The 16,492-nt window shown below is 41.6% G+C and overlaps 1 protein-coding gene across 4 annotated transcripts in view; it reads left to right on the forward strand.

The window, feature by feature from the left end:
- LOC116398787 (copine-9) overlaps positions 1 to 16,492 on the forward strand; it is a 144,659-nt gene that overhangs the window by 116,518 nt on the left and 11,649 nt on the right. For all 4 annotated transcript variants that reach the window (XM_031875413.1, XM_031875416.1, XM_031875415.1 and 1 more), the window contains 3 exons: positions 273 to 454; positions 7,548 to 7,675; positions 13,807 to 13,909. In XM_031875413.1, the coding sequence (XP_031731273.1) occupies positions 273 to 454; positions 7,548 to 7,675; positions 13,807 to 13,909 (413 nt within the window). The remainder of the gene's footprint in view (positions 1 to 272; positions 455 to 7,547; positions 7,676 to 13,806; positions 13,910 to 16,492) is intronic.

Consider the following 16,492-nt stretch of genomic DNA (forward strand, 5'->3'; position numbering starts at 1 on the left):
TGATGCAAAAGAGCAAAGAAATGCTTTTTTTCCCTCATGTATCATATTTTCTTGCATGCAAAAAATGTATACAAATAGGACCACATCTACCTCAAAACCTGTAACTTCCTGTGTCATGTCTACATGCATATTCTGCCAGTATTTCTGGCTATAGACTTATTTCATTCATGTGCCATGCATTAACTTCAGTGAACATGACTGCTATGAATTCACCACGGTCCTGATTCTCTGAAAAGTATTTGTTCGTGTTAATATGGTGCTTCTCTCTCCAGGTAACCCGTCCCAGCCCACCTCACTGCACTACATGAGTCCGTACCAGATGAACGCGTACGCCATGGCTCTGAAGGCTGTGGGTGAGATCATCCAGGACTACGACAGCGACAAACACTTCCCAGCATATGGCTTCGGAGCTAAGCTTCCCCCGGACGGCAAGATCTCCCACGCCTTCCCACTGGTAAGAGACAGTTTTGTTGTCTCTGTTTTAGTGCAAAGCATTTTTGTGATGCTCAGTGAGAAGCTTTTCGACTAAATACTATACTAACAGACTCTTCAGTTGATGATCTGTTTTCATACGTTAAGCACATTTCTTAAACAGCAGAGAAACAACATTGCCAGCTTGAACTTTCTTTTTTTTAAAGGTTTAACTTATGTCTGGTTTGTATCAGCTCTGATTAAATCACTGCCAGGATGTAAAATGTGTCGATCTTGAAGGTCTCGCTGGCCACTGATGTAGAGCCCGCTTCGCTTTTGGACTTTATTCAAGGCTGACTTTGGCCAAATAGAACACTCTGTAGAGCCAAACACAAAAGAAGAAGAAAATGGTTCCCTGTGTGCAACAGAAACGCTCTGCAATCGTGTGAGACCTCTTCATGATGGACATTGACTATGGGAGAACACTTTGTGGACTGCACTTGAGTGCTCTCCACTTTGGGGCTTTTTTATGCTTCCTCGTGGCAGAGCTGTGGCTGGAGGCATTATGCTTTTCCAGTTCACCATTTCCATCCATGTTCTCGTGAACTTAATATCTCAGGAACACCTGGAGCGAGTTTCTTCAAATTTGACACAAACTTCCACCTGGACTGAAAAACAAACTGATTAGAATATGGTGGTCAAAGGTCAACGTCACTGTGACTTCACAAAACATGTTTTTGGCCATAACCAGGCAGCAACCGTTTCTGAAAAGCGAAGCAAATGCTGGAGTGTCTCGAACCTGCATTCTCTCTAATGACGACCAGGGAGCGACTCCTCTGGTTGTATAGAAGTCTATGAGAAAATGACTCTAATTCTCTCTTGATTTATTACCTCAGTAAACATTGTAAACATGAGTTTATGGTCTCAATCTCTAGTTTCAAGTCTTCTTCTATACAGCAGGATGTTCATTTAGTATATTATGGTCCATTTAGAGTCAAACAGACCATAAAGCAGAGTATGCTTTTGGGCGGAGCTACCTTGTGATTGACAGGTCGCTACCATGACGTTATCCGGTCTGAGGTTTGTTTGTGTTTTCATCTTACAACGTTGACCCTTTCACGGTGTGTTTTCAGTTCAGGAAAGTGTATTATAACATTTTTGGTTAGTAGAAATGTCTTGTTCAGCAATTTTTCAGTTGTACTAAGCTCCAACCTCTTAAGTCACTTCTGGTTTCGAAAAAAAACACAAATTTCACACAAATGTCTAATAGGATAAAATGATGAATGATGAAGCGATAAAGTTTTTGGATCAGATCAGAATAATCCCTCTACTGTGCAGTTCCTCTCAGATCTACGTAGCGTTTTATTCTGTAGGATGGTTCAGTTTTTTGGTTCAGGTTTTATTAACCCCCATTTCTATTGCCGCAGCAGGCTTCGTTCTTTTCTCTGACAAACCAACAGACACGGTTAGCAACTAGCTGGTGAAAAGAGTGGAGCATTCAGCCGCCCAAGAGCCAGATATTTTTCCCAGGAGTTGGTGGATAGGACCCGAGAGCCCCCACGGGGGGCTGTTTTAGAGTATGTAGCATTCAGCGTGTCGTAGAAAGCATTTTTCATAAAGAAATATGATTATTGCTCCAGACATATTAAATATCAAATTAACGGGAAAAGTCCGAGCAACATCATCATACCAGCCATTGTAAACACTGCAAACACAATTTTACATGAACTAATATCATATCTGGAAGATATCTAGAAGATTTGCCACAATTTTGGCCAAAAATCGACGACCTATGCTCTCTCTATGGCTCTCTCATCACGGAGCAACGATCGCACATGGCGGATGAACACATGCAGGAGGGGCACAATTCGACCCGGAAACGCACAGCGGCGTCGAAATTACTCTCTTTCGAACCATTCAAAAGTTATGGGTATACATGCCAACATCAGCCACATGTCACGAGAAAAAAAAATGGGTAAAAAAAACTTATGTTTTGACGGTTTTGGCGATGTAAAACGGATTTATTCCAGCCTATTTCAGCACAGCTCTGCCCACCGTGTTGTGCTGCATGCCTGTGAGTGAGATCAATGCGCTCGCGGAAGGAATCACAAAATGGCAGACTATTCTGTGAGGTGGAGCAATCCATGTAGAGAGGGGGGTTCGCCCTGCATTTTGCAATTTTTAGTCAGTAAACAGACCGGATACGATCAAACACCCCCGCATGGCTCCCGTTGGACTATCCCGCATCTAAAAAGCTCTCACACGAGTAAATCGGGCTTACCAGGGTCACATAGACACACATTATGAGCCATTTATTGTTTTGAATGACAGATATGACACATCATAACTGCTCAAAATTATTCAAAATGGTGTCAAACTGATTTATTAGGATTATTGAACACTCTTAGTGATAAGAAAAGTGAATATATATAGTTAATATTTAGTTATATAGTATATAAAATTAGTATACAGCAATGCAACAGCTGGTTCCGAAAATCAAAATTTTGATTTTTATGACCATTTATGCTGGCCTGCTTCACTCAATCGAAGTAAAATATGTTGTGGGGACATGTAAAACGTGTTGTTCTATGTCTGTGGTGTATTTTTAGGCTTGCAGCTGCATTATTTAAAAAAACAAATGTTCAATACAAGTGCTTTTTTTCAGGCGAACCTAGAAATTTTTCAATTTGAGCTGTGCCATAAGTGTATCAGTTATTAACCAGTAACATATACACAATATTTACACAATTCAACACATCTCATAAGTGTTACCAGTATTCTAGCATCAAAATTATTAAAATAGACCTTGTAGTTAGAGCTGGGGACTCTCTTGAGTATGGGTATGCAATTTTCGAGCAGAGGCCTAAAAATAGGGCTAGGGTCCTATGGGTTAAAAGAGAGCTAATAGAGTATAAAAGTAAAATGAACATTCTTCAGGTGAGTAGAGAGAATTGTGGTTTCTCTTAAATACTTTGTGTACCCCGAGGCCGGATTACTAATCATGCACTTTCCTGGGGGCCCCGAACCTTAGGGCCCCTGATTTACTGTGTGTTAAATAGTTTGTAGCGATTTGATCAATGGCAAAATGGTTTAGCAAAATCTACTGCTAAAGCACAGCGTAAACCAACATGATGATGGTTTCCGTTGGCCTCTGCATTGTTAGGACCCTGTCTCATATAGGGGCCCTTTGTTATTTCAGATCAGTTGTTGTTTTTTCCAGTGCATACTTCTAAATATGTTTGCCTAATCCAATTACCACAATCTAATTGAAACACAACCAATGTTGGCTGTCATTCAAAGACTGCAAACTCGCTTCAACACCTTAAACGAAATCCCATTTGAACAATAACTGTTATCATATACAGTATTTAGGGCATGTTAGAATCATCTAAAGAGCCCTTTAATCATTTCTTCTTTGTTTCTTAATACAATCACAGCCATATTTAGACAAAGCAGCCCCAAGAGTTCTTGGTGTGTCTGAGGTTGTTGAGCCTAAGCTACCTTGAGATGTTGTATTGAGTTTCCTTTTAGCTAAATGCTCTGAGTGAATTTGAGTTCCCTCTGGTGAACAGATACAGTGTATATGTGTGGGACTTTTATTGTGAAAGGTAAGAACAGAAGGAGTGGATCTGGTCTGCACTGCCTTTGTCGAGGTTGAAAGGAGTAATAAAGTTTGCTGTCGGTGCCTCGGTGTTGTTGTAAAAGGTTGTGTATACGTTTTCAATATGTCCATTTCCATTCACGTGATTAGTTGACACCTTTATTCCCGTTAAGAAAGGTTCAAAAAAATCAAACTAGTCCCCATGTAATATTTGTGTTCCGTGTAAAAGCATTAATGACAAAAACAACAGTTTGAAAAAACAATTTAGACGTGGGAATTAATCACACAAAAAAAACACCAACTCCCTGGTGTGTGAAGGCCTCTATCCTTGGATTCCAATCGACTGTCTTCAGTAAGGACAGTAACTTCAGAGGAAGCGAGGAGAAAAGTGGGAGAGAGACGAACACAACAAAAGGTTCCAGGGCTGCAGGATGAGATTAGTGTTCTTAAGTAATGAAATAATATGGCCATATCTTCTCACATGGGTGTAAAGATCTCAATGAAACGCCTCAGGTCTTTCATTAGTGGACCGGAGGATTTTTTTTTTTTCTCCGATCTGAAACTGTCGTTTTCAATCAGGTTTGTCAAATCCCATGATCCTCCTTGCTCCCACCCAGACAGAAGTCAGTGGTGGGCGAGAGCATCGGCACGCAGCTCGTCTAGATTCATCACTCTGTATGACTTTGCTGCTTTCCACGCGAGCGGCCGCTCAATCAGCTTTCCCAATTAGAGTTCACCCCGGCGTGACAAATCTCGGCGTCGAGTCATGCTAAGGCAACTCTAATTAGGAATCTATTGTTCGCAAACTACTCGGGGTGCGTCTGGAGTTCATCAAATGTAAACTTCCAGTATCTTGTCTCATAATAAACGGCTGGCATAGGACGGATCCTGAGAAAAAAAGAGAATTCAACATGTGCAGAAGTATACTGCTTAAAGTGACAAAGAGAAGCAGCACTTGTATATATTAACTCCAAATAAAGAACTTTAAATAGCTCACATTTGCAATAAATTAAGAGTAAATGTTCCTTGAAGCGGTCTCTCCCTCACAAGGACAGTAGATCCAATATTTGTTGTATTAGAGTAAAATGTTCTACTGCGTAGCGCCTCTCTTAGTGCTTAATTAACTGGCTTTTGAGTCTGTATTTGATACTTTTAAAGAAATCCATATTATATAAGAAAAACCCCAGTCTCGGGGGAAATAATTAAAAAGCGATCTTGGAGGGAGATACCAGAAAGCCACAGAGCGTGAGCGTGAACCCGCCTTTGAAAAAGAGAAGATGATGAGCCTCCCACAGCCACCATATCGGGTCGCTGCCAGAGAAAGTCGGACAAACGGTGTTTCAACAAAGATGCAAATAGTAGAATGTGGTTGAAGTCAGGTGACATGCAGCGGTGAATCATTTGCATGCCCTGTGGATGGAGGTGTGCTGTATTCACGTGGGGTATTTCTACTTTATTCAGCACAGAAATGTTTCTCTCCGATCTGAATGCCAGTAATACAATGCAAATAAATCCCACCAGGGACCTCCACTGTGGTAAACAAACACATAAGCTGCCTCCGTGTCACGCTGTGCGATGATTCCATTCAAGTGGCGTCTGAAGCGCCGACGCAGTGTAAAATAAGAAAATGTGGCGGATTAGGATTCCGACACTCTTTGTGGTGGGACAGCTCCGAACACAAAAACAAAATTAAGTATTCATGGAACCTTTATTCAACCACCTTTAAAGTCACTGGGACGTCTGAAAACGAATGAGCGTCCTGGTCCGTTATTTTTCAAATTCATAAGTCTGATGGAGTTATGTGCCCTTTCTGTGGCCCCCAAGCTTATCACATTACATTTATAAGACAGAAACTTTGTTTGTCTACATGAAAGTAAGACAGCGTTAATATGATCAAGGAGATTTCTTTATTCTTCAGAAAGACAGGCTGAAGTGTGTTTCCAGATAAACATGCAGCTCTGTCTGGATTGAAATAGTATTGTTGTAAGGTTTCTGCAGAAAACAAAGGGCTGGACCCCAATGCAGGGAGACACGGGAAACAGAGGGTTGGATACATGTGGGTTTAATGGTAACAAAAATGTATTCAACACAAAAACGTGTGAATCAAAAGTTCAAAGAATAAGTCACGAAAACTCCATGAAAATAAAACAGGGAACACGGCAGAGGGGAACAGACACGAAACGTATCAGCGAGACATGTCAGGGAGGCATGTCAGGGAGAGACATGTCAGGGAGGCATGTCAGGGAGAGACATGTCAGGGATACATGTCAGGGAGACATGTCAGGGATACATGTCAGGCATGTCAGGGAGAGACATGTCAGGCATGTCAGGGAGAGACATGTCAGGGAGACATGTCAGGGAGACATGTCAGGGAGAGACACGTCAGGCAGACATGTCAGGGACACATGTCAGTGAGACATGTCAGGGAGACATGTCAGGGAGACAAACAGACCAGGTTACACCAACGCAGACTGAGGAGGTGCAGGTAATTGAACGCAGCAGTGTATAATTAAGATCGTACCTCATATTTATAAAGAGACCGGATGAAACTCTGTGTACAAACGTATAAACCATCGACTGTTTGTGGAACAAACAGTAACGTCGCTGTGATTTATGCCTGGATGACGCTATTTTGAGAGTTGATGTAGCAGCTACAATGTTAGCATAGCCTAGCAATAATCAATCCGAACTCCATTGAGAAAACAAGCATTTTAAAAGTGGTCTACTTTTCATCTTGAGGACAGACTTCAGGGTGAATTCAGACTTTTTACAAATCGGCATCATGATGTAGTTATTTCGGCATCCATTTGATCTGTTTACTGCCGTTAAATCACAGATTAATGTCTTCATTTTGGATTGACACAGCTGTAGTAAACCTGCCGTCGTGTGGTTTGCTATATACAGTAAATACAGGTTTGGATGATGTTTTGAACCGAGACAGGTTTTCCAACCATTTGGGAACATTTACAAAGCAGCAATAGTTGTTATTTCGGCCATGAGACGTTGTTGGTATCTACATGGACGTAAGCCCCTACCATCTCCACTCCGTCCTGACAATCCACTTTTGTCCATGTCGAGAACACCCAGGTGGGAAGAGGTGATTTGACCTTGTCTCGGGAACGAGGGAATGTCCTTATTGAATATTCCCTCATTCCCTTTAATATGCAGCCGATAAATCTGCAGAAACTGCTTGTGGCCAACATGTCAACATGGACCATAAACTCTAAGGAATGTTTTCAGCACCTTTTAGAATCCATGCCACGAAGAACTCAGGCTGTTCTGGGGCAAGGAGGTTCGGGATCCTACCCAGTACTAGAGAGATGTGGCTGTTTATCAAAAAGCAAGCACAAAAATGCCAGTGGAGCCAGCAACTGTGGTTTAGCTGAAGCAGATACCATGAAATATATGACATATTAGCCCGGGTCATGCTGTATTGACAACTAGAGTTGATCATGCCATGACAACGACTCCTTATTGGTTTCCTTTCAATAGGTTTGATGTATTCTTTTACATACTGAGTTTTCTCTTCTTGCAGAACTCAAATACAGAAAACCCAAACTGTGTGGGCATCGAGGGTGTACTGGAGGCATACTTTCAGAGCCTGAGAACTGTTCAGCTGTACGGCCCGACCAACTTCGCTCCCGTTGTCAACCAGGTGGCTCGGTGGGAGATACACACACACACACACACACACACACATACACAAACACACACATGCTGAAGGAGACACATCTATTTCCTGTACGATATGTGTCACATAATCTCGCACACACACGCTCATACATAATGTCGCTCATACATAATGTCGCTCATACATAACATCTGTACATTTCCATAAGTTTCATAAGCATGTGTCACTTATCCTGTGGCCTCATGGGAAGGCAGCTGTTTATGTATGCATGTCATGAATACAAACAGAGAGAGGTGACTCGGTGACAGGAAGCAATCGACGTGATGAGCAACTCGCAGAAACTGTCAATCATCCCTGTTTTTGTGGAGAAATCACTGCTTACAATTTATGTTTCCAGTCATTCCAGATGACATTCAACTTAAACTGTCTTTTCCTTAAGTCCACCCCCAACACTTACATACACACCCACATCCCCTCTCAGAGGACTATTTACTCTTAGGCAAGGTTCCCCCACAACCATAACGCTCATAATAAGTGGCTTAGAGAATACATTACAGTCAGCTCAAACTTCCCATGCTTTAATGAGAAGCCACAACTGGCCAGGGCTTTTTTATTTTAAGTGGAGAGTGGAGACCTCCACCAGAGAAGGGAGCTTCTCTGGTTTAGATAGCCTCAGGAGTTTAAAGTCTGTACACTGACCTGTCACTCAATACTTGACACAATTTGCCACAAACGTCACACCACTCATTATTATCAGCCAAATTAAATCACACTGCTATCTCACTCTATAGTACAATGGTGGCAGAATCTCCAATGTCCATTCAGTATGAATGTCCATCAGTCAGTTTGGAAATCATAAAAAGGCGCGCCATGGAGTCTACGTTAGGGGGCTGTTCCCCAGAAACATAAAGAAAGCTCATTTCCATCACTGAAAAGTGAATAAGTTGTTTAATTAAGATAAATTCTGCTCTCTCTTTCTCTGTCTGACATTGTCTCAAACATCCTCTCCCTGCCCGATCGTATGATCTGAAATACACATGAGACAACATACTTAGAGACGGCGTTTCCCACAGGAGAAACTGTGGTGGGGGGACCTCGGAACCTGTAGGGGAGTCAGGGGGGCATGCTCCCCCAGAAGAGGATTTTGTACATTTTAAAGTTAGATGCATCAATGTGGTTGCACAGAGAAAAGGTGAGGTCTGTCTAGGTTTGTGCTCTAGTCTAGTCAACAACTTCATTATAAACACATTGATTGTATTAGCATTCATAAAATGGTCCTTTTTGTAACACTAACACAAACTATCACAATCAACTGTGATCTAGTCTCCGCAACTCTCATATTACATTCTAGTTTTCTACATTGTAGTACACAACAAACTCAAATAAAAAAATTATAATAATGCAATATTGCGCAATATTGTCCACCCAGACCAGTAATAGCATTGTGCCTCAGTTTTGGATTACTTTTTTATTTTTTTAAGGTGGGGTTCAAATACAAATCATGCATTGTTATTATTATTATGACTCATTTCGGTATTTAGTTAAAATATTATATTGTAAATGTTATTTTGTATATTTTGTGGGCAGCTAAAGATGTTTGTTTTTACAAATGGTAAGTCCCGTCCATCATGTACAGATCATTTTGTAAAATAAATAGATACTCATAGCTTTCTGCTATACCCCTATTACAGAGTTAAAGTTTCCCTGTGGAGTTTTTGACCTCAAGTAGCGCTATAGAGCCTTTCCTTTAAGTGGGAACCTGTTTAAGTGTGGTTAACACAGAGCTCCTGTTAGTACATGTACATCTCAGCCAGCGCAGATTACCACTAACATTGTTGCTTCCAGCAAAAAGCTGTATTTAATTCCAGTAATTTTGTCAGAGCAGGGTTTCGGACACTAAGGCACTCAGGGCACTCCCCATAAAGCATGTCACTGTCACCATAAAGGTTAATGATACCCTGCTCTGTAAAATATGCCAACCCCTTTAGGGTTGGCATATTTTACACAGAGCCCTGGTGGTTTTTAACTGCTGGGGGCTTCGACTCTTTCTCGAATCACATCGCAGTAACTCTGAATCTCAGATTTGTGCTGCTTTAAAATGGCAATAAAGTTTTTGTTTTTGTACGGTGACTCTTTATAATCAAGTAAAAATCATTGTCACTGTGGCTCAGTGGGAGAGCGGTGCGTCCTTCAATCAGAGGTTCGACCGTTTGATCGCCGGCTCCACAAGGCCATATCGATGTGTCCTTGGGCAAGACACTTAGCCCCAAAAGGTTCCCGTAGGATGTGCCTGCAGTTTGTGAATATCTATGAATGTTGGTTAGTTCAGATAGACAGGTGGCCTCTTGCATGGTAACCCCCACCATCAGTGTATGACTGGGTGTGAATGGGTGGAAATGGATCCCGCAAGATAGATGATGGGTCGTTTTCCTCACGCTTATTAGTATCATTGATGGTTCACTGAACAGGCCTACAGGGTACAGGCCCAGGGGGCCCTGGACCAAGGCCTCATTATGAAGTGACTGCTCACATTTCAATTAGGAGAGACAAGTCAGATGAAGAAAAGGTAATTGTTTATTATTAACAGATGATATGGGATGATAAAGTCTTGACAGAGTCTTAGGAGCTTGGACTCTACAGGGAGGTTTGTAATGGAGGGGCGTCTGCCCTGAGCAGCAGCAAGATAACCCCCACGTGGAGCCCAGACACTGGTGGTGGTGGTGGCTGATAGAAAGCTGATGAAGCTGATGAAGACTGGGAGGAGATGGGGAGGTGGAGGGTTGCGTAACAGCAGCATGAACGTACTGAAGGTAGAGAGACAGCAGCAGATGATGATAGACTAACGGTGTCATTGTTTTGTTGTAACATACATAGGTATGAAGAAGTTATCAAACCGTGTCTTCCTGCTCAACCCTGCAGCACATCATCCTTCAAGCTCTTTTTTAAAAACAAATACAATTTGACATCTTTATTGGAGCACAGCCGGTGTTTAGTGGATTTTGGCTTGTTATTACCTGCTATTGTATTTTTAGCCCAAAATGAATCAATAATTGAATACGTCCCCGTTGCGTGTGATTGTGGTTGCATAATCACATGGAGTGTAGCAGTGCTGTGTTGTTCAGATGTGGGCTCAAGAGCTTCAAAGCTCCCAAACTTAATTTCCTTTCCTTTTTTCTCTCATCTTTGTGTCGTTTTTTTTCATGTCTCCAGATACTTTTCCTTTGTGATCATCAAATGCACCTTTTTTTTTCATTTCGACAACTCCATCTATCCTTCCTCTCCACTGACACTGACTTGCTGTCCCTCTACATCCTTGTTTCATCTGCTCTCCCCGCTTCCTCTCTGGCTCGTCCTCCTCTTTTTCCTCTTAATTAAACGCCCGTCCTTCCTTATGTCGATCCAGCACTTCCTGTTCAGTCTTCCTCCTCTTCATCCACCTCTTCTTTTTCTGTTCTCATCCATGTTGGAGGTTTAGAGTAGCGTTAAAGAGAAGGAGAGAGGAGGAGGAAGTGGCATGGTATAATCCATATATACGTAAATATACACGGCCACACGCAACAACTCTTGCCATTTGCAGTAACTCATTGGAACAAGGATCATATTTTCACAGCCAATGAATTGTACGCTGCTCCTCTCCAACAGTAAGTGTGTGTTTACACGTATTGTATTTTTTGCTGCTTCTGTGGTCCAACTTTTTGTGCACTTGTGTGTCTTTGTGGGCAGAAAAGGATTACACGATTAGTTAGACACAAATAGCCTAGTGTGTACCATCAAATCTACACATTCTGTAGAAGATGTCATGTGACTTAACACATCATTATTTTGTTGTAATTGCCTTAAAGTAAAGACAATTAGAAAACTATGCTGGTCAATGGAGCTCTTGTTTTGGAGGGTCTTTCTTTCCTGTAAAGCTAGAAAATTGTGTTTTCAAACTTTCATGACATCTATGTAATATTGCACTGCTGCTGTAATCAATAAGTAAAGATGAATATTATTGTGCTAGAAGCATTTACAACAGAAGAGCCACTCCCATAAAGAGAGAGAAGGCCCAGAGAAAGGCAATGGCTCCTAAAGGACAACAGGTGTTAGGGAAGATTGCTGCGGTGCCGAAGCTTAAAAGGTAACCGGGAGGTTTGTTCTTGTTTCACCTGCTGATACACTTCCCCGTTATTCTGCAGAAACAGAGAGAGGGTGGAAAATAGAGAAAAGATGAGGGATGGATGTGGAGACAGACATGATGACAGACATGGAAGTATACAGCAGACAGGAAGGTGCAAAGAGAGATAGAGAGACAGTTTGCCATTTTGCCTGCTCTCTGCCTCGGGCCAGACTGAGAGTGTAAGCCAATCAAACGGTGAGTCTGACAGCAGGTCTTCCTTCTCCCTGCTGGGATCCTCGCATTACCAGTTACACACTCACACACACGGTCAACTTATGTTCCTAAACATGTGCACTTTCCCCACTTGAGAAGGATTGATGAGTCTACCTGAAGGATTTTAACTGGATTTCACTCAATGACCAAACAACTTTTCCTTTTCCTCTTATTTTGGTAGGTTCAGCATAGTAGTTTGTTCAATCATGAATCCATTGAAGCCATTTTACGATTCAGCCATTTAACCAATTAGGGATTTAGTGTAGGTGTCAAGGGAGTTCAGGACAGGACCCACGACTCTTAACCGTCCTCGAGCCAGTAGGGGCCACTGAGGGCGGGGCGACCGTGGCTCAGTGCTAGAGTGGGTCGTCCTTGCGGCTACTCCATGTGGATGTGTCCTTGGGCAAGACAATGAACCCCAAAATGTTCCATTAGGCTGTTCCTGCATTGTATGAATGGGTATGAATTGTAGTTAGTCCTGATGGGCAGGTGGTACCTTGCATGGTTGTCTGAAGCCATACAGATGTTAACCAATCGTATTGTATTCATTCAATTACATAATACAGCTGTGGGCATTGGAGACGCACCTGGCGGGGATCTGCTCTCTACTGAGTGCACCTATCTAGAACCACAAAGCCTTTCCCAAACCTCACCAAGTAGTTTTGTTGCCTAAATCTAACTGAGTTCTTTCCTGTAAACATGTATGTTTACTTTGAAAATACAGTGTATACATTGTGACGGCCCCTGCCTACCTTAAAAGAGTACAAGTGGGGTTTTGGCAGGTATTTGTTGCTGTGTCCCTGAAGGTGTCACAGGAACGCGGTTGCGGCAGAGTGCCGGAAGCAGAGCATCTGGTCCTGGAGCTCCTAGAGAATAAAAGCCCTAGTCCAGTGTTGATCTGGTCTCTCCTGCTCACCTGGACTCATCCCCGCCAGCGTCAGCCCGTTTTGGCCTTGGTTTAGTCTTCTTTGGTTTTCCCCCTTGTTTTTACGTTTACATTACTGAAGGTACTGACCGACACACTTCACAATTGTAGCTATTTCTTTATTTTTTATTTCATTATCATAAATACTTTTAATTTACCATCACCCATTGTGTCCTTTTCCATATGTATCATGGCCTAGGCGCCGGGTTATGACAGCATACATGTAACGGGCAGAAACTGACACATGCAAAACTGACGTTAGAAGGGTAGAGCGTCATGGTTTGAAACAAACGGCCACTGTTGGGGAGTTGGGAGTGATAAAAGTTCAGAATATGGTTTGAGCCTGCTCCAATATTACTGTTGTCAGTTTTCATCAAACCCAGAGGAACCTGCCTGATTTCTGATCCCATTATCTGTGCATGGTAAGATTATATCAACCACCAACAAAACGTTTTCTAATCATCTGCATACAATTACCCCATTCAGAACCCCTATTACACCTCAACAACCCAACTTTCCTGCAAATACTATATCATATATATATATATATATATATATATATCACTCTTCATGTGCACTAAAACATACTTATTTGAACTTTCTTACTTTAATTCTTGCATTCTTATGGTTTTGCAATTCGGGGACATTGCCACGATTTGTCACAAAATGAAAAAATAAAGGTCTGCAAATTCAATTACTTTTGTAGCACAAAGACAGGCCAGTAATGCATCAAACAAACAAAAATCACATTGCTCTCAACGCCTTGTACCGCCACAACAGAAACACAATGCTACTCTGAACTTTGTCGACGCACATAGGTCAGTTAACCCAACCCCTTTGTGTGTGTTTGTGTGTTCTCGTGGTAGGTGTGCTGCAGAGGTGACTGACGGCTCCCAGTACTTTGTGCTGCTGATGATCACAGATGGCGTCATCTCGGACATGGCTCAGACCAAAGAGGCTGTTGTCAATGTGAGTGGACACAACGCTGCACACAAAACGCATCAACTGTATGTGGGGACACCTCATTAATGGGTTCGGCATACATTTAAAGGACTACTTAACCCATAAAATGACCATTTGTACATAATTTACTCATCCTGTGTTACCTTGAATTCTTGAAGAAAACGTTTCTTGCATGTTCTTGTAGCGCCCTGCTAATTTGTTTACATGTGTTTTTTTTAAATGTCTATAAAACAGTACTTTTGCATTTGTGTTCATAGTTTGGAAAAGTACTTATGTGTCCAACAGTTCGAGTTGCCCTTGAACCTCTCCTGTCCTTATAGTATTGGTTGGTCAGGTGTCAAATGTGTTGCCAGCCAATCAGAAGAATCTGATGAGACTCTTGGGTAACCTACCGGGTTCTCAAGGGGGCGGGACTAAGGACCGGGACGCGCGAAGAACACAAACAGAGAGCGGAGAGGAATGACATGGTGCACTGTTGTTGTTAATGTCAGAAACACGGACACTGGACAATGTGAATACATAGTAGAGAACTGAAAAGATAGTATAGAAGTGTTTAACAGGAAGCTCTAACTGTAGTGAGGTTTTCTTTTCGGGGAGACGAGAATGCGGACAGGACAGTCGTGCTAAGGGCTCAACGCGGATGTTCGTGGAGTAACGGTGCGGCTCTGAAGAGGAACTAGAAAATGCATTTCCTGCTGAAAATGCGTTGGAATGCTGAAAGCTGAAATGAATCCCGACAACATTGCTGAAAATAGATATCCAATTTTAAAAAAATTGCAAAAAGCTTAATAATTCAAAAAGTTGAAAGATTACAAATATGAAGTCATATCACCCCTCTCCTGAAAGAGCTGAACATTTTGATATTTGAACGGTTTTTGTAGCTTAAAAAAATTTCAGCGGTAGTGATATTTGTTGTAATTGTTGTAGAAGTTGTAGTTGTAGTTGTTGTAGAAGTATTATTAGTAGTAGAAGTATTAGTAGTATTAGAATAAGTAGTAGTAGTAGTGATATTTGTAATAGTAGTAGTAGAAGTTGTAGTATAAGTATCATTAGTAGTAGAAGTATTAGTATATCACACTTTAGAAGAAGTAGTAGAAGTAGTAGTATCAGTAGTAGTAGTAACAGCTGTAGTAGTGGTCGTAGTATTTAATATAACAGTAGTAGTAGTAGAAGTAGTAGTAGTACTAGTAGCAGTCATACTAATAGCAGTAGTAGTAGTAGCAGTTGTAGTATAAGTGGTAGTGGTAGTAATAATATTGATGGTATCAGTAATAGCAGTAGTAATAATAGCAACAGCAAAAGTTGTAGTAGAAGTAGTAGTAGCAGCAGTAGTAGTAGTAATGCTAGAAATATTAGCAGCAGTAGTAGTAGTTGTCACAGTATTCGTAAGAGCATTCATTATTTCAACAAAAAAGCCTAATTTTGAGCTTAATGTTTAAATACAGTTAATCCATGGGGCTTTTATTTTGAAAGGGTGGGGCTGGGTGGGGGAGAGAGGGGAAGAGGAGACATAATCATAATGTTTGACACATAAACAGAGGTTATTAAATGACAGGCTTCATCACAAGCATTTCAGTTATATTTCACTCTGTAGGGCTTTTATTTTGAAATAGGGTGTGGGGGGGGCAGAGAAGAGATGGACTCATAATGTTAGATAAACACAAACGGGTTATTAAATGTCAGGCTTCATCATCAGCATTTCAGTTAGAATTCATTCTGTGGGGCTTTTATTTTAAAATGGGGTGTGTGTGGGGGGGGAGTCCTCTAAAGATCTCTAAGAACCTGAATGACTGTATGAGAGAGAGAGAGAGAGAGAGAGAGAGAGAGAGAGACATACAGAGATAGAGGGAGAGAGAGAGAGGAGTGCGTGTGTGTCTTGAGTCTGTAACTTTTATGATTTTTGTCAGTCCTTTTCGGACTGTATAATGGGTGTGTATTGCGCAGCTTAGAGTGCGTGATGTCACCGCTAGAGTGAAGAGCAGCTTGAGATACTTGTGAAAAAAAGATTTGTCTTTTGCCACTGAGTCCACAATCTTCACTCTTCATGAATAATTTCTGGATGTAGAAGTAGCTAATCTTGTCCTTGTCGTAGACAAATGACTGTGGAATCCCACAGATTTACACATTTGGCACAGAAGCCTGTAATTTAGAGGAAAACCAACTTTCTGTTCCATAGAGACCAATGTTAAATTTTGCTTCAAAACATCTTCCACAGAACACGGTACCCCATTTCTAGATCGCCAGTTCAGCCACATTTTTTACACTACAGACACAATTTTTACAGGATCTGTTCTTCAACTCATCCTTCCTCTCATTTATTAATATCGGAGCAATAGGAGCTACGGTTATGGGAGTTTTGAGGATTTGTTTGAGAGGCGTTTCCCTGTTTTATCTCCATGAAAAGGCTGCAAGGGCACAGGTGTTTCTGATTAAGCTAATTAGTGATGTTGATAAACACAGACTCACAGACATACACATACACTCCTCTCTCTCTCTCTCTCTCTCTCTCTCTCTCTCTCTCTCTCTGTGTGTGTGTCTCTCATACAGTCATTCAGGTCTTAGAGACTTTTAGAGGACTCCCCCCCCCCC

This window comes from Anarrhichthys ocellatus, unplaced genomic scaffold (genome assembly GCF_004355925.1).
Source record: "Anarrhichthys ocellatus isolate YVR2014 unplaced genomic scaffold, GSC_Weel_1.0 scaffold90, whole genome shotgun sequence".
In the NCBI taxonomy this organism is placed as follows: Eukaryota; Metazoa; Chordata; class Actinopteri; order Perciformes; family Anarhichadidae; genus Anarrhichthys; species Anarrhichthys ocellatus.